The following is a 17,426-nucleotide window of genomic DNA, read 5'->3' as shown; positions in this document are numbered from 1 at the left end:
CATCTTTGTCTCATACCTCTCTTTTAAAAAAAATTGACTTGTGAAAATAGATACTAATAATTAATTTCTTTCTGGTTTTCCTTTTTAGGGGAATTATTGAAGCTCGTTTTGTTTATGTCTTTGTTCTTGGCATAATCTTCACTGGAACCAAAGATTTACTCAAATCACAGGTTATATCTGCAGACTGCAAGTCCAAGAGCATTGGTTTATGGGAAGTATATAGTGGATTGGTTCTGCTAGCAGCCCTGCTATTTAGACCCCATAACCTGCCAGTTTTGGTGTTTTGCCTGCTGATTCAAATGATAATGACAAGATGTATCTGGAAGCCACTAACATTTGATGCAGCTCAAATTACTATTATGCATTATTGGTTTGGCCAAGCTTTCTTCTATTTTCAGGTAAGCTCATAATATGGCATCCATGAAAATAATGTGTGTAGTTATTCTACCATACGTTGGGTTAAATTGCACCATAGGGCCTGATCCTGCAAAGACTCAAGTCAGTGGAACTACTCATGCAGGATGAGGCCCCTAGGTTTCAGTTAACTTTATTCTCCACCAACCTATGCTATTTAGTATGGAATAATATTTCCACATACATGTAGAAAACAAATAAATAGTGCTAGCTTGCATATACACCTCTACCTCGATATAATGCTGTCCTTGGGAGCCAAAAAATCTGTGTTATAAGTGAAACTGTGTTATATTGAACTTGCTTTGATCCGCCGCAGTGCACAGCCCCCCCCCCCCGAGTACTGCTTTACTGCGTTATATCCAAATTCGTGTTATATCGGCCGGTGTTATATCGAGGTAGCGGTGTGTGTGTGTATGTGTATATGTATATGTACAGTGCTATTGGCAAGAATATGAACTAAGCTAATATAAAATTGCAGTCAGTTTATAACTTTTCTGGTCTATTTAGTATCTCTCTAAAGGCTACTACTAATAAAATATAATATGATAAAATCTATCCTGGCACATATGGGGAAGGATAGCTTCTGAAAATAGTGATACAACTTTCAGAATGTTTTATTCTTAATATTATAACATCAACTAATTTCTTGAAGGAATAGAGCTTCAGAAATAAAGTATATACAAAAGGGAATATGTAAAGTTCATTTGTGGAGCGGGTGGTAGTTTGAGTGGGCAACGGGAAGACTCAAGGGCTGAGTGGGCTAACATGAAAATTTTAAAAGCTTTTGAAAAACTTCTATGGTCCATGTTAATTAAGGTGTTTATTAAATAATTTGAGATGTTTTGCCAAATTCTCAGAAGTGCTTTGATTTCCTGCCATAGTATAAATATTTAACGCCACTGTTTTTTTTTCAAATGGGGAAAAGATCAGGTAACCCCAGTAAATATCTTCATTGTGGACTTTAACATTGGCAAAAACACTGGCATGTAAAATCATGTTCATTCACCCTGCTTGGATCACGCGGGTTTGTATAAAAATATTCCATTTTAACATGGAGTCCCGGTTAATGACTGGACTCCTAGGTGCTACTGCAATACAAATAATTAATATAAGAATGTTAACTGACTTGATTAATATTTAAAATAGCAACAGACAAATCTAGTTCTATCCGTGAGATGAAAACTATTTTAAGTGTAATTTCAGTTGAGAATCCGAAGAAGGGCCAAATTCTGCCATCCTCAGTCAATACATTGAACTACACCTTACTCCCTGAGGAGTCTCATTGATTTCAATAGTAGAACTGCTCCATTGTGAGTAAGGGTGGCAAATCTAATTCAGGGTAATATTGGGGATATAAAATATAAGGATACATTATATATGGACATTGATTTGGGAGGGTGACATTTTTCCCTCTCTTTTTGCTTTTTGTGTTGGTCCCTGGCTACCTCAACCAGCATTTCCATCCCTGTGGATTGGATTGGCTTCCTTCTGAATGAGAGAGACATTTTGGGGGGTGTTCAGTCATAAGGAATTGCTGTGGCTTTTTCTCCTGCTATATGGGAATATATTCTATATGAGGTGTGAGGATTGCTGGCCATGCTTTTCGTCAGGGAAATTATCAGGGACATTTTCTTAACTTTTATATATGATACTTTTATTGTAAAATTGGGGAAATCGTTATCTTTAGAGGAAAGATGTTAATTTGCCAGTGGCTGGAGCAGTATAATTAAGGGGTGTTATTGAGATGAAGATGCGAAAGCCTGCTTACTTTGACTTGTGTTGCTTTTTTGTTTTAATTGCTACATTGTTTTAGAAGATGAAGAAAAAATAAATTAAAAAAATCAAGCTTATTAACCAACTGTAACAAATTTAATACAGTTAAATCAGCATCTTTTTCATGTGTCAGGTTGTTACTGTAAGTCAATAGCTTATGAACCTCAGTGAATTTTTCAACAACCTTGACTGATTATCATTATCTTCCTGAACCTCAAGCCATCCACTCCTTCCATCGGATCATTAATTCCCTGGAAGTGCCCTGTGGCTTTATCATTGCTGTTTAATTTAGAGCATACAGTGATAATAAAAGTAAAGGTTACTTTAGTCTTCTTTAATTATAGAGAGCCCTAAAAAGTGTAGACCATTGTCTTCATGCTGAAACCTGATGTTTACAAGCAGTGACAGCTTAAAGTAAATAATGTCTTTAAAAAGTCTCCAAAACCAGTTCATAAGTTGAGGTTTCAGTTAGTATTCCACGGTCAGCTTCATAATTAAGAAAAGAGCAATTGAAAATATATGGAGAGGTTCATATTAGTAAAACTTTATTCAAAAGCACTTACAATTTAAAATTGTCAGGAATGGATGACCATTGGCAGATGAGGCTTCCATTTGATTGCATTGGTCAGACTTGGCTACTTTAACTGTCTTTGAAACCATGTGCCTGCAAGAGGGAGGAAGGAAATTGTAGGTTAAAACCTTGAATATTGTTCTTGCCTTTCTTCTTCTATTTCATATTAAATTAATGATTGGATTCAAATAATTATTTAAAATAACTCCTGAGATTTTTCTTGCACAACCTGCTTGTACAGCTATTTATTCTGCATGATGCTCTAGTTACTAAAGAGAAGCATGTGTTTAAGGCCAGGTCTTGAGGAAAAGCGAACAGAAGAACACTAACATTGTGTGGTTAAACTAGTGTTAAAGCAGATTGGAAACTCGTTAGTCTGACATATTGCCAGTGTCACAAAATGTTGTCAAGGTAATGCAACTAATAGCTTCCAAATAGTGAGAGGTGCTTCTGACCATATGAAATTTCATGTTTTGAGCAAAATGAGTGCTGTTTTCAGAGGCATATGGTTGCCTCCCTTCTGTCAGACTTTTGAACATAAAGGAGTTATTCTCTACAGCATATATGCCATATTAATGTAGTTTTGTGTTTGCCAAAGATTTGTTTTTATTCTTGCTTGTGAGAAAAGCTTCATGCTTCAAGAGTTCCAGAGCATGATGGATTACCACTGAATGTTTTCCTGCAACAATGAATTGTCTCTTGCCATTTCTACCATATCGCCATGCCATAATAATCTAGTAAACTAATAGCATTTGAAAGATTTCAGTAATATTTTTTAATAAAAGCTGACACGCTGTGAATTGTCATATTATGTATGTATTCTGTAGAGAATTAGAAATTGTAAGCTTTGGAAATCCAGTTCAGTACCATGAAATAATATAATATATGGTATGAAGTATTTTATCTTCTACTGTCCCCCCCCAATCTCATTGGCATCAGAGTACAGGCAGAATGTTTCCTTCCTCACTACTTATCTGTAGTCCATCCTTTACTGTTCTTCCCCTCCCCCCTCATCTTATTGCCGACCATTAATGATACACGTCTCCCAAGGCTGGGAGACTAGAGAATGCATGTTCTTCTTAGAACACCTTTTGTGGTGCTATGAGAAATTACACTGGACCCTAATTCAGACTGTTGACTACTATTTCTTATGCATGTCTCTATTCATAAACATAGACAACTGACAGTAAGATGCACCCCGTCAGGAAAAGGGGTATTATGAAGTTATAGCACCCTCACCTAGTCTCTTGCACTCTCTTAAAGCATTGCTACAGTGTTGTACAGTCGTGATCAAACGGCTGACTGTGACTTACTCAGCAATAAGGAAACGTAAGACTTAATGAATAATTTAACAAAGGTATTTGTGACTGTCCAGTTAAACAGATGTAGTAAGTTGCATATATTGTTCCTTCATCCACTAGAATTCTAAATTGGAAGCACCATCTTCTCTTGGGGAAAGAGATAAAGTCTCTCTGTGAATTTAGTTCTGAGAACGCTAACTGTAGAACTTTTTCTTTTTGAATTATGCATGATGGCAGTTTGATATGGATGACATTCTCCTCAGGACTAAGACTAAAATCACCAAATACAGTTCACTGTGCTGCTTGTGTAAAGTTTTTTTTGTGTTGATTCATTAAACGAGAGGTAGATTTATTTGAGGAAAACAAAATAGGACAAGCAAATAGTCACTTTTTATTTGTTTGTGTTTATGTTCTAAAGTAGAACTTCTTTCTTGTAAATTTCTTTAGTTAAATCCAGAATACTGATTTAGGGCTCAAAGACTTAAGCCTTTAAACCTACATGTTAATTAAACACTTTGATATGTCTGGGGATTGGTCCTGCTTTGAGCAGGGGGTTGGACTAGATGACCTCCTGAGGTCCCTTCCAACCCTGATATTCTATGTTTCTATGTACTGTTTCTTTCTGCCTTTCAGACATCTAAGTGATATTTTTGTTTTATTTTTAGGGAAACTCGAATAGTATCGCTTCAGTGGATATTTCAGCTGGTTTTGTGGGATTAGACAACTATGTGGAAATACCAGCAATTTTTCTTACAGGGTTTGCAACGTATGCAGGACCTTTGCTTTGGGCCATTCACTTGCTGTGCTACTTGAGTTCTGAAGTTAGCAGGTAATTGTACTAAAAGCTGATAAAATTAAAAGTAATAAATGATTATCACAGATACAGAAAAGCATCCACATGATGTAAACCCGTTTAAGAAACTGGAGCTCATGCCTCCCCCCCCCCTTAACTTTAGCCCTTTGTCGCTCTTCCTGCCCTTTTTATCGTTCTCTACTCTTACTAACTCCCTTATTCCTCACCCTATTTTTATTCCCATGTTTTCAACACCCCCCCCCAAAAACAAACAACAACAAAAAACCCAAAACATGGATCTGGCACAGGTTTGTTAATCATCTCCATGTTCGTATGTATGGTGTTATATCCCCATCCCCATTTGTTCACTTGTCACTTAGATTGTGAACTCCCTGGAGCAGAGACTCCCTCTCTTCATCTGTGTCAGTGCCCAGCACAGTGGGGTAAAACAGCTTTTGTATCACTGTAGTACTGTGAGGGAGAGAAGTAAGACAAAGCTCCTGTAATTTTTTTACTTCAGTTTCAAGTTTAAAATTTGAGGTTTTAAGAATATTTTGAAAACTTTACATTTGGCAGTGTACAGTATTCATGCAGATGGGTATCAGTCTTCTAATGATTTTCCAAAGGGAGAATGGCTTGTACAGCATGTTTTTAGAATGCTTTTATAACAAAGATGAAAGCTACAATTTTGTAACAGTGTTTTTGAGGTAGCTTCTTAAATGGAAGCTCGTATTGATTTGGTTGAATAATATGCCTCTGCAGCAGCATAAATATTTCTCAGTTTGAGGTTGGATTTTTGGAGACTGAACAAATCTTTTCTTCCTTTATCAGTGTAACCATAGCAATGGCCCACTGAGTAATCCATTCAGAGTTTAAAGAATTCATTAAAGAAAATGCTGCATGTTTTTTGAAAATTTAAATTCTGTCAAAGGGATTGATGTTTTAGGCCTAGTACATAATTTTGTATAAATTAGGAACACTTTACACTCAGAAATTAGCTAAGTATTTAACAAAATCATTTTTGTACTGTTGAAAATTGGAAAGGATAAATCTCCAATTCTGGAATATATTTATAAATTTAAAATGCAAATACGTTTTAAAAATAAATATTTGAAAATCAACTTCATTTACTTTCCAAGACCCAGATGCAAAGTTCAGTTTGCTTCTGTAGCAGCTGATATCACACATGTACAAGCAGTGTGGGAAACACACTTAAAGTTTCTGCTATAGGAAACTGAGATCTCTTTTACTGTTGTCACAGAAACCAGAATCCTAACCTCAGCACATAAGTAAGAGAGGTCTTGATGTTTAGCACTTCCAAATCAAACGTCGTCTCTAAGCGTTTCTTCTAATGTCTGTTTTGTGGATGAAAGTTAGACTAATAGTATTGGTTTGAGCCAGGCGTAGGGCTGGTTTAAGCGTCTGTCAAACAGATCTCCCAATGCTTAGTTCTGAACTGTGACATCACTTGATTGAACTGTTTTCCCTTTGGACAGCTCTATAGCTCACTTAGATATATGGCCATTGTTTGTTGTCATTGATTGGTGAAGGTCAAATGCAGCAGACCAGTGTTTCATCTGAATATATTAGGTAGAACTTGCAGTATCTTTAGCCTTTCAGGGTTTGTTTGAATCTGGGTGCTGCAGATACTGTCAGGTTGGGTTTGTCTGCACTACAATTAGACACCTGCAGCTGACCTATGCCAGCAGACTTGTGCTCATGGGGCTTAGGCTGCGGGGCTGTTTAATTGTGATATAGACATTCGGGCTTGGGCTGCAGCCTGAGCTCTGGGACCCTCCCACCTTGCAGGGTCCTGGAGCCTTAGCTCCAACCCGAGCCCGAACGTCTGCACTGCAATTAAACAGCCACTTAGCCCAAGTCAGCTGGCATGGGCCTGCTGCAGGTTTTTAATTACAACGTGGACATACCCTATATCTTTTCCTTTTAACCCAGGGTTTTGTAATTAGCAATTCAATGGCTATGTCCTTTGCTCAGAGTCCACTTTCCTTGGAATTAAGGCTGGAACACTGGAGGGGGAGGAAAGGGGTCAACAAGTCTGAATCGGTACTTAAACATATTGCAACTCTAGCTGTTGAAAATCCTTTTCTGTTCTAAACATTCTTTATATAGACCTCTCGTAAAATATTTTGTGAGGCATTTTTAAATGTGCCTAGAGGCACATTTAAAGTTGCTACTGCCTTTCCAATTTCCTGTTGTGCCACTCACTGATTTTCAAATTCTTTAAAAAGTTTGAATCAATATTTTAATTGGCCTGATGAACTTTGATTTCAGTGTGTACTGTTGGATATCTCCTGGAACCCGGAAATGAAAAATGGGTTTACAACCTTCATCATCTTAGATTTTAATAAATCTTCTGTACTCATATTGGCACAGTAGACATTAAGTTGAATATGAATGCCTTTTCAGATATTGTAGGTGGAAATTGCACAGAACAATAGCATGCTAATAACTATAAAATGTTTAATGTTTTTAACAGTAATGTGTCATTCAATAAACTGTTTGTTGCTAGTCTGATAGGCATGCAGAAATAACTTAAGGGACTTATTTCTTAAGTTACTGTAAAAATATTACAGTGCTGACAAAATAAAACGAGGCTATGTTGGCTAGAGGAAATACTGTAGCGCAAGACAGCTCCTTCCCCATTTAACCTTCTGACAGTTTTATCCCTAGCTTGCACCTTATCTAAAGTAATCCTTTTTACCCCCTGTATAAATTGAATAACATGCAATGCCCATTTCAGAGTCATTTTTTCTTAGCTATAAAGAGGCAAAGCAAGAATTTTCTCTGAATTGCAGTAGTGAGGCTGATTTTTCAAATGCTGCTACTGCTGCTCATGTCCATCAGCCTCTGGAAGAAGAATCTAAAGAATTGTTCCCACCATGTTAATCTAATAACATTATAGAGAAGGAGAAATCCATGCTGCTCATCCAGGTCCTGCCTCCAGCAGTAAGCCTGGCCAGTTTTAAAACCTACACCAGAAACATCTACATGTCTCTCTTGTGTAGCGCATATGCATGCCTGGAAATAGCTTGAGACTAGGAATAAGTGTTAACAATATGGGAAAGGACTACCAAATATCTTGTTTTCTTTGAGCTCTCACAACACATTATGACCACAGGAGAGGCAGGTGAATTTCCTTTGAAGCTAACATTGCACAACTGACACCCTTTTGGGCATTCCAGTGAGCTGAGATTTTGACATTTCCAGTTAAGTCTCCTAGGGTTTGTCTACGCTGTGTTTTGGAACTCATGGCAGCGAGCCGTCCAGCCAGAGTCGACAGACTTGGATTAGCAAGACTCCTGCTAGTACCCTGTTTGAAGTTGTGGCTTGGGCTAGAGCTCGGGCTCTGAAGCCTAGGGGGTGGGGGTTGGGCTTCAGAGCCTGAGCTCTAGCCTGGGCTGCACCTTAAAAGTGCTGGATATACAGCACTACCTTGAGTCTACTGACTGAGGCTGGAAGGCTCACTACTGTGGGCTCCAAAACACTGCGTAGACATACCCCTACGAGCCTAGTTCTGCCCTCGCCCTTGGCCCATGTTACCCATTGCTACCACTATTATTACACAGTCTGTGTGTTAAGGCAGGATTTGGTCATCTGTTTCTAAGCGAGAACTATTCAGCCGACCAGGGTTGCCTACAATCACTTGTGTCACAAATACATGACAAGTTGCTTCAAAGTTGACTGAAACATAAATGTCATCTCCTCCCTCTGTGGGCCAGCTATGCAACCATACTTCAGGAGATGAAACACTGTGCAATTGGCAGCGGGTAGAAGTGAGCCCTGAATTTATAAATATCTGTTTTAAAAGTTTTACTAACAGATCTACAGGATGTGCATATTCTAAGGCAGTGTTTCTCAAACTAGGGTCTGGATTGCCACTCCCAGTCACGCTGAGTAGCACCTTACTATGTGAATATTGCCACCAGAACCAAGAGAACTATTTGAACTATTTGTTCCTACTTGACAGGAATACGGGTGGCAGAAGGTGGTGTTCAATATTTGGATGTTGTAGCTGTTCTCTTTCATTGCATGTGATTTTCAGTCAAAAGCAGAGTGCCTATGGATTACTGGCTTCCATCAAAAATTCTGATCTTAGACTTTACAGTATCTCATCTCCTGGTTTTTTTCCTCTTACATCTTACAGGAAGTATGTTCGGTACTGCATGGTTTATTTTGCCAAGCAGTTTCCACTGTCTCTGCAGACTTACTACCTGTTGTTTACTGTGCTTCTGAGAGATTGCCTGTGTAGTGTGGTTCTATTATAAAAACATCAGTATCTGATCCTTTATTAAATTTCATAAGCTATTTTATGTGACCAGCATTTCCAACTCCAGTTGCAAAGGCTGCAGAAATTAATTCTCATAGGATGAAGTGGTTCTGTTCAAGAATAAATACAGGTACTGATGAGGTCCCAGAGCAGAGCCAACTGCGATACTAACAGTTTATAGTCATAAAAACAACAAGGAGTCCGGTGGCACCTTAAAGACTAACAGATTTATTTGGGCATAAGCTTTGGTGGGTAAAAACCCCACTTCTTCAGATACATGGAGTGAAAATTACAGATGCAGGCATAAATATACTGGCACATGAAGAGAAGGGCGTTACCTTACAAGTGGAGAACCAGTGTTGACAAGGTCAATTCAGTCAGGGTATATGTGGTCCACTCCCAATAATTAATAACTGCGTGGACTCCTCCTGACGGTCGAATGACAGACTGGACTTCTACATAGAGTGCTTCCCCAGACTTGCACAGGCTGAAATTGTGAACAAACAGCATCACTTGCCCCATAACCTCAGCCGTACAGAATGCAATGCCATCCACAGCCTCAGAAACAACTCTGTCATTATAATCAAAGGGGCTGACAAAGGAGGTGTTGTAGTCATCATGAACAGGGTCAGATTATGAACAGGAGGTTGCCAGGCAACTCTCCAACACCACATTCTACAGGCCACTATCCTCCGATTCCACTGAGGAATACCAAAAGAAACTACACCATCTGCTCAAGAAACTCCCTGTTATAGCACAGGAACAAATCTACACAGACACACCCCTAGGGCCCCGACCAGGGGTATTCTATCTGCTACCCAAGAGCCATAGACCTGGAAATCCTGGACGCCCCATCATCTCAGGCATTGGCACTCTTACAGCAGAATTATCTGGCTAGTTGGACTCTCTCCTCAGACCCTACGCTACCAGCACTCCTAGCTATCTTCAAGACACCACCAACTCCCTGCTTTGAGCAGGGGGTTGGACTAGATGACCTCCTGAGGTCCCTTCCAACCCTGATATTCTATGATTTTATGATTCCTGAGGAAACTACAATGCATTGGTGATCTTCCTGAAAACACCATTCTGGCCACTATGGATGTAGAAGCTCTTTACACCAATATTCCACACAAGGATGGACGACAAGCTGTCAGGAACAGTATCCCAGATGAGACCACAGCACACCTGGTGTCTGAGCTTTGTTACTTTGTCCTCACCCACAACCATTTCAGATTTGGGGGCAACTTATACCTTTAAGTCAGCGGCACTGCTGTGGGTACCTGCATGGCCCCACTGTATGCCAACATTTTATGGCTGACTTAGAACAACGCTTCCTCAGCTCTCGTCCCCTAGCACCTCTCCTCTACTTGCGCTACACTGATGACATCTTCATCATATGGACCCATGGGAAGGTGGCCCTTGAAGAATTCCACCTGGATGTCAACAGTTTCCACCCCACCATCAACCTCAGCCTGGACCAGTCCACACAAGAGATCCACTTCCTGGATACTACAGTGCAAATAAGTGATGGTCACATAAACACCACCCTATACTGGAAACCTACTGACTGCTATACTTACCTACATGCCTTCAGCTTCCATCCAGGACAATCACATGATCCATTGTCTACAACCAAGCCCTAAGATACAACCGCATTTGCACGAATCCCGCAGACAGGGCCAAACACCTACAAGATCTCTATCAAGCTTTCTTAAAACTATAATACCCACCTGGGGAAGTGAGGAAACAGATTGACAGAGCGAGACAGGTACCCAGAAGTCACTTACAGGACAGGCCCAACAAAGAAAACTAAGAGAACACCACTGGCCATCATGTACAGCCCCCAGCTAAAACCTCTCCAGCACATCATCAACAATCTACAACCTAGATTGGAAAATGATCCCCCACTCTCACAGGCCTTGGGAGGCAGGACAAACCCCCCCCCCCGCAATCTGAAGCAAATACTCACCAGCAACTACATACCACATCACAGAAACACTAACCCAGGAACCGATCCCTGGAACAAACCCTGTTGCTTTCTCTGTTCCCCATATCTACTCTAGCGACACCATCAGAGGCTCATCACCTGCACATCTACTAATGTGATATATGCCATCCTGTGCTAGCAGTGCCCCTCTGCCGTGTATATTGGCCAAAACAGAGAGTCTCTACATAAAAAGATAAATAGACACAAATCAGACATCAGGAATGGTAACGTACAAAAGCCAGAAGGAGAACACTTCAATCTCCCTGGATACTCAATAACAGATATAAAAGTAGCCATCCTTCAACAAAAAACCCTTCAAAAACACACGTCAAAGAGAAACTGCAGAGCTACAATTCATTTGCAAACTTAACCCCATCAACTTGGGCTTGAATAGAGACTGAGGGCTTGGCTACACTGGAGAGTTGCAGCGCTGGTGGAGGCTTTCCAGCGCTGCAACTTAGTAACTGTCCACACCTGCAAGGCACATCCAGCGCTGCAACTCCCTGGCTGCATTGCTGGCTGTACACCTGGTCTGCTTAGGGTATAACGAGTGCAGCGCTGGTGATCCAGCGCTGCTCGTCAAGTGTGGCCACACACCAGTGCTGTTATTGGCCTCCAGGGTATTAGGAGGTATCCCAGAATGCTTTTAACTAAATTACTCTCTTTGTTTTGCTATGATGCCTCTCTTTGTTTTGTTGTGAACTCGGGGCTCCGGGAGCTGCTTATCTAAAAAAAAAACAGCTCTTGTTTGCTGTGATCAATCTGTAACTGACTGTGAACAATCAATTGAGATAACCCACTACCTTGCTGTGAATGAGGCAGGCAGGGGGATGAATGTCTACTACCTAGTGTTTGCTTGAGGAGAGAAACAGCAGGGGGAGGGGGAGATAGGGAGTCCCTCGGAGCAGCTGCTTATCTGGTCTGCAGGCTATTTGCAGTTAAGAGTGAATGAGGGGTCGAGGAAATGTTCAGCTCCCTGCCTTGCAAAATCTGCTGCTAAAATGAAAAGAGAAAATCTGACACACAGTGTCGGCTCCAAAAATCCACTCTCTCTCTCTCTCTCCCCCGCTCCCTGTCACACTCCACCCCACCCCCCTCTTTTGAAAAGCACGTTGCAGCCACTTGAATGCTGGGATAGCTGCCCATAATGCATCACTCTCAACAGCGCTGCAAATGCTGCAAATGTGGCCACACTGCAGCGCTGGTAGCTGTGAGTGTGGCCACACACCAGCGCTTTCCCTACACAGCTGTACGAAGACAGCTGTACCTCCCAGCGCTGTACAGCTGTAAGTGTGGCCATACCCTGAGTGGCTGGCTCACTACAAAAGCAATTTTCCCTTTCTTGGTATTGACACCTCCTCATCAATTATTGGGAATGGACCACATCCACCCTGACTGAATTGGCCTTGTCAACACTGGCTCTCCACTTGTAAGGTAACTCCCTTCTCTAATACCCCTCTGATACTTGGTATCAGTTTATAGTCATAATACTGTTAACTGACATAGGCATGGGTAGGAAGGGGCTGCTTCCTTCACTGACTTGGTTCTAATGTTCAGCAAACCAGTATTTTTCCAAGGAAAATTAAGAGTTTGGACAGGAACTGTTAGCAGAACTCTAGGGAGACTTGAAAGGCCTCCCAGAAAAGTCCTAGAAAAGATTACTTATGATGGTTCTAAGTTATTTCTATCGTTAGTGGAACAGGCTGTTTAAACTACATAACGAAAAAACAAACCCAGGGTTGTAGAACAGATTAACAAAAGTTAATGAATTATGTAGAATGTTTTCTAAAAGTTGCATAGTATTAAGGGAAAGCAGTGACAGCTGGGAGCCTGGAACTTTAAGTGGGTGCCCTTGAGGTAGACGGGGGTCAAAGTTACAGTTAACCCTGAAACTGTGATAGTTACACCATCAGAAGGTGACCTTCCCACCCAGGATGCAAAGGACAGAAGGGTGGAAGCCACCCTGTGGAGAGACTTTGAGGCTTCTTTAGCAGCGGTAAGAGACTCTTTGGCCCTACCTGCTTCCTCAGAGCTATTGTGGTCTGGCTAGAATACCTAAAGTCTCTGGACAGGAAGGACCATCCTGACTACCTGTCCATCTTTAAGATAACATCCCTAGGATTCACTTCTGGTACAGAGGCCTGCATGGACGTTATATGCCTTGCAGCACAAGCCATGACGTCTAACCTAGTAGCCAGGTGCCAAATCTATTTATGTCCCTGGGTAGCAGAGACCATTTCAATAAATCCCGGGGACCTCAAAGTTCCCAAGCACTCTCCTTTTGAGGGGAAAATTGGATGAGATAGTTGGAGATAATGCATCTAAACTAAAGCTGGCCCTTTGCTCATCAAACAGAACTCGGACTAGAAGGCCAACAGGCAGAAACATTCCCTTCACTCATTCGCTGGCTAGAACTGCAAAAGAAGGGATAAAAGCTATTCCAGAAGGAAACCTTGGAACTCCTACTTGGTTAGCAAGGCCAGTGGTACCAGCAATGTATCAGAAAGCTGGATAATAAAATATTGGTTCATTTTAGCCCAGTTTAAGATTAGTGGAATGTCTCTAGACCACAGACAAGTGGGTACAAGAGAGAGAGAAGCATTCGTTACTTGAAGTCAGGGCTCCAGCTCATTCATTCACTCATCTCAGGAAGTCCTGTCAGGAAGGAACTTAATCTGTGGAACTCATTGCCAGGGGATGTGAAAGCCAAAACTATAATTGGGCTCAAAAAAGAACTAGATAAATTCATGGAAGATAGGTCCATCATTGGCTATTAGCCAAGATGGTCAGGGATGCACACCCATATTCTGGGTGTGCCTAACTCTGATTGCCAGGAGTAGAAGTAGGATGTAGAAGTAGAAGATAGGGGATGGATCACTGATGATTGCCTGTTCTGTTCATTCCCTCTGAAGCACTTGGAATTGGCCACTATCATAAGACAGGATTCTGGGCTAGATGGACCATTGGTCTGACCCAGTATGACCATTCTTATGTAAGCAATTGATCACATACTGCAATACAGATTTAAGCTGTCAGAAAAGCAGAAAACAATTCACCATAATGGAGAGCACTGAAAAACAGGTATACTCCTGTAATTACTTCCCCCTTGGCTCTATATCACTTTGCACCTTCCTTCTTGCCATTCTTCATTCCTTGTAATTGTCCTGTATCTTTTCCCCCTAGGAAGCAGAAAAACCTTTGGCAAAATGAAATTGAGCAGCAACTTTGCCCTTCCTTTCTCTCTCTCCTTTGTGAACAGTAAAAGCTAGATGCTGATACTGAGCTCTTAGAGTATGGGTTCGTGCACTGTTAGAGATGCATGCTAGAGCCCTGTGTGGAACTATTCTTTAATCCCACTCCCACTATTATGGCAGCGGGTCCTGCGGGACCCACGGGATTCCAGTCCCGCTGCAGGGCTCTACAGCATGCCACTTAAAAGGAGCATTCTGGATATATTGTACTGTGTGTATCTTTGCAGGGCTTTGGCTCAGACATCCTTTGACTTTAGAAATGTTGTTTAATCAGAATCTTCTGCGATTACAATTTCTAGATGGCGCTTGTGTCTCTTTCTGTAGGTCATGGTAATATTCAAGTCCCCTTAAGTACCTTTTTGGGAAATGCTGAATGAAGAATGCAAGCCACAGCCCAGCTAATTATCAAGAAAAGATTGTGAAGTTTTGTGTGTACGAGTCTTTTGAAAATGCCCTCCGGCTATCAGCTCTCATCTTACCCCTCCAATGGGGTTCACAGCATACACCACTGGTTTTCTACCTGTGGTCCGCAGACCTCTAGAAGTCCGCAGATTATATCTAAGATTTCTAGAGTGGTCTGCAGCTCCATTCAAAACTTTTTAGGAGTCCACAAATGAAAATAGGATGCAAACCACTGGCATACACAATTCACTTCTGGTATTAAATAACATCATGCCGTAAAAAGGCTGATACATTGCTTCCCCTTCCACAGAAGACCCGCTTCTGACCAAACATAATTTGTGCATTGCCTCGTTCACATAATGGTATGGATGGGCTACTGACACCTGCATGATTGGTGCAGTCTTTTCCCCCTTGGTTCAGTTTCCTGACCGTTAATATACTTTTGCTCACCTATCTGCTGCCCAGTGCATGGGTACCAAAATAAGTAGGCACAAAGCAATGACTTTCTAGACAACAGACTGGACTAAAGGACAAGAGCAGTTATTAAAACTCCAGCACTTGCAAGGGCTTACAGGGGATTAAAGCATGATTTAGAAGTAGATTTAGAGGCTATTTGGCATGTCTGAATATAATAAAGGTATTTTAGAACAGTTAATAAAAATGATAGTTGTGGAAACTGGCCATAAAGGTAAACAGAACATTGTATTGATACATACTGGTTTCAGAGGTTGGGACACGGGGGAGATTAGCTAGTGAATACCCAAGGCTTCATCTCAATTAAAAGGATACCATTTGGTCCTGTCTGTGTTACTAATTTTGACTGTAACAAGATTCCCCTGATTGTACTATAAAGTGTAGCATAGATGGTACTTCGTTGTCTTCCCCTGACTTTTTCCTCCTATTAGGTCTTCACCTTAATTTTAAGGAAAAAGAACAGGAGGATTTGTGGCACCGTAGAGACTAACAAATTTATTTGACCTCAGTCTCCAAGGTGCCACAAGTACTCCTGTTCTTTTTGTGGATATAGACTAACATGGCTGCTACTCTGAAACCTTAATTTTAAGGGCTTCTTTTGTATTTAGTGTATCTAATGTGCTGAGAAGTTATTTATCTTCATTGCAAGGAGCAATGGTCTCAAATTGCAGTGGGGGAGATTTAGGTTGGATATTAGGAAACACTATTTCACTAGGAGTGTGGTGAAGCACTGGAATGGGTTACCAAGGGAGGTGATGGAATCTCCAATAAGGCCCGGCCTGACAAAGACCTGGCTGGGATGATTTAGTTGGTGTTGGTCCCACTTTGAGCAGGGGGTTGGACTAGATGAGCTCCTGAGGTCTCTTTCAACCCTGAGATTCTATGATTACTGAGCCAGTTTGTTCTCAAATCTGTTTTTATTGATTCTCAAGTATACAGGATAAAATGCTACATATTAATAAAAAGAGGCAAAAGATAAAATATGGAAAAAGATGGGTTCATCTTTTAAGCAAGTACACTGGCCAGCACGTTGTTCAGAAAGAACTTTCAAACCTAATGCTGTGAAACAAATTTCAATATACAAAGGTGAAATTTAAAACTTACCTTGACAAACCCAAGATAAAATCAAATATAGAAAACATAGCTTAAAACTATAATCATTGGTGTGTATTACTAGTTATGACTAGAGTTCATCAAAGTTTAGATGAAAGTGAAATGTGTTGGGAAGCAGATGGGAGCATTCCCCTGTGCCTGGCCTGGTTGTACAGTTACATGTGCTATAAGCAGAACAGGAAGTGGCATGTAAGAGGCAGTAAGTCTGGATACAGCAATGCAAGGTTTTGGGAGCTGGGGGATTGCGTGGGTAGGCTCAGCTTGGTTCCTCTTTGGCGGGGTTTGGATGTCCCACTCCTCTTCTTTGGCTTGTTGGCGGCATCACTCATTGAGAAGTGTGCAGAAGAGATAAAAGAAAATAAAAACAATGAGGAGTCCAGTGGCACCTTAAAGACTAACAGATTTATTTGGGCATAAACTTTGGTGGGTAAAAAAACCCCACTTCAGATGCATGGAGTGAAAATCACAGAAACAGGCATAAAAATATATTGGCACATGAAGAGAAGGGAGTTACTTTACAAGTGGAGAACCAGTGTAGAAGGCCAGTTCAGTCAGGGTGGATGTGGTCCATTCCCAAGAACTGATGAGGAAGTGTCAATACCAAGAGAGGGAAAGTTGCTTTTGTAGTGAGCAGCCACTCCCAGTCCCTACTCAAGCCCAAATTACTGGTGTTACGTTTGCAAATGAATTGTAGCTCTGCAGTTTCTCTTTGAAGTCTGTTTTTGAAGTTTTTTGTTGAAGAATGGCTACTTTTAAATCTGAGGGGTGGCTGTGTTAGTCTGTATCCATAAAAACAATGAGGAGTCCGGTGGCACATTAAAGACTAACAAATTTTGTTTGTGCATAAGGTGCCACCAGACTCCTCGTTACTTTTAAATGTGTTATTGAATATCATGGGAGATTGAAGTGTTCTCCTACTGGCTTTTGTATGTTACCATTCCTGATGTCTGATTTGTGTTCATTTATCCTTTTACGTAGAGACTGTCTGTTTATAGGAGATTGTGCAGGTCTTTTTTTTTATTATCGTTCCTTTCTTTTACATGCTCTGATCAGCAATAA

General features: G+C 40.9%; 1 protein-coding gene across 3 annotated transcripts in view; it reads left to right on the top strand.

Moving 5' to 3' along the window:
- The window catches only part of PIGG (phosphatidylinositol glycan anchor biosynthesis class G), a 129,309-nt gene that overhangs the window by 90,079 nt on the left and 21,804 nt on the right, over positions 1–17,426 (top strand). For 2 of the 3 annotated variants that reach the window (XM_039545180.1, XM_039545181.1), the window contains exons 11-12: positions 89–398; positions 4,725–4,888. In XM_039545180.1, coding sequence (XP_039401114.1) covers positions 89–398; positions 4,725–4,888 — 474 coding nt within the window. Of the gene's footprint in view, positions 1–88; positions 399–4,724; positions 4,889–17,426 lie in introns of those variants that run through there. The other variant, XM_039545182.1, reaches the window with a different exon arrangement.

Source organism: Mauremys reevesii, linkage group 6, assembly GCF_016161935.1.
Source record: "Mauremys reevesii isolate NIE-2019 linkage group 6, ASM1616193v1, whole genome shotgun sequence".
Taxonomy (NCBI): Eukaryota; Metazoa; Chordata; order Testudines; family Geoemydidae; genus Mauremys; species Mauremys reevesii.
This window is presented reverse-complemented; position numbering and strand designations above follow the sequence as displayed.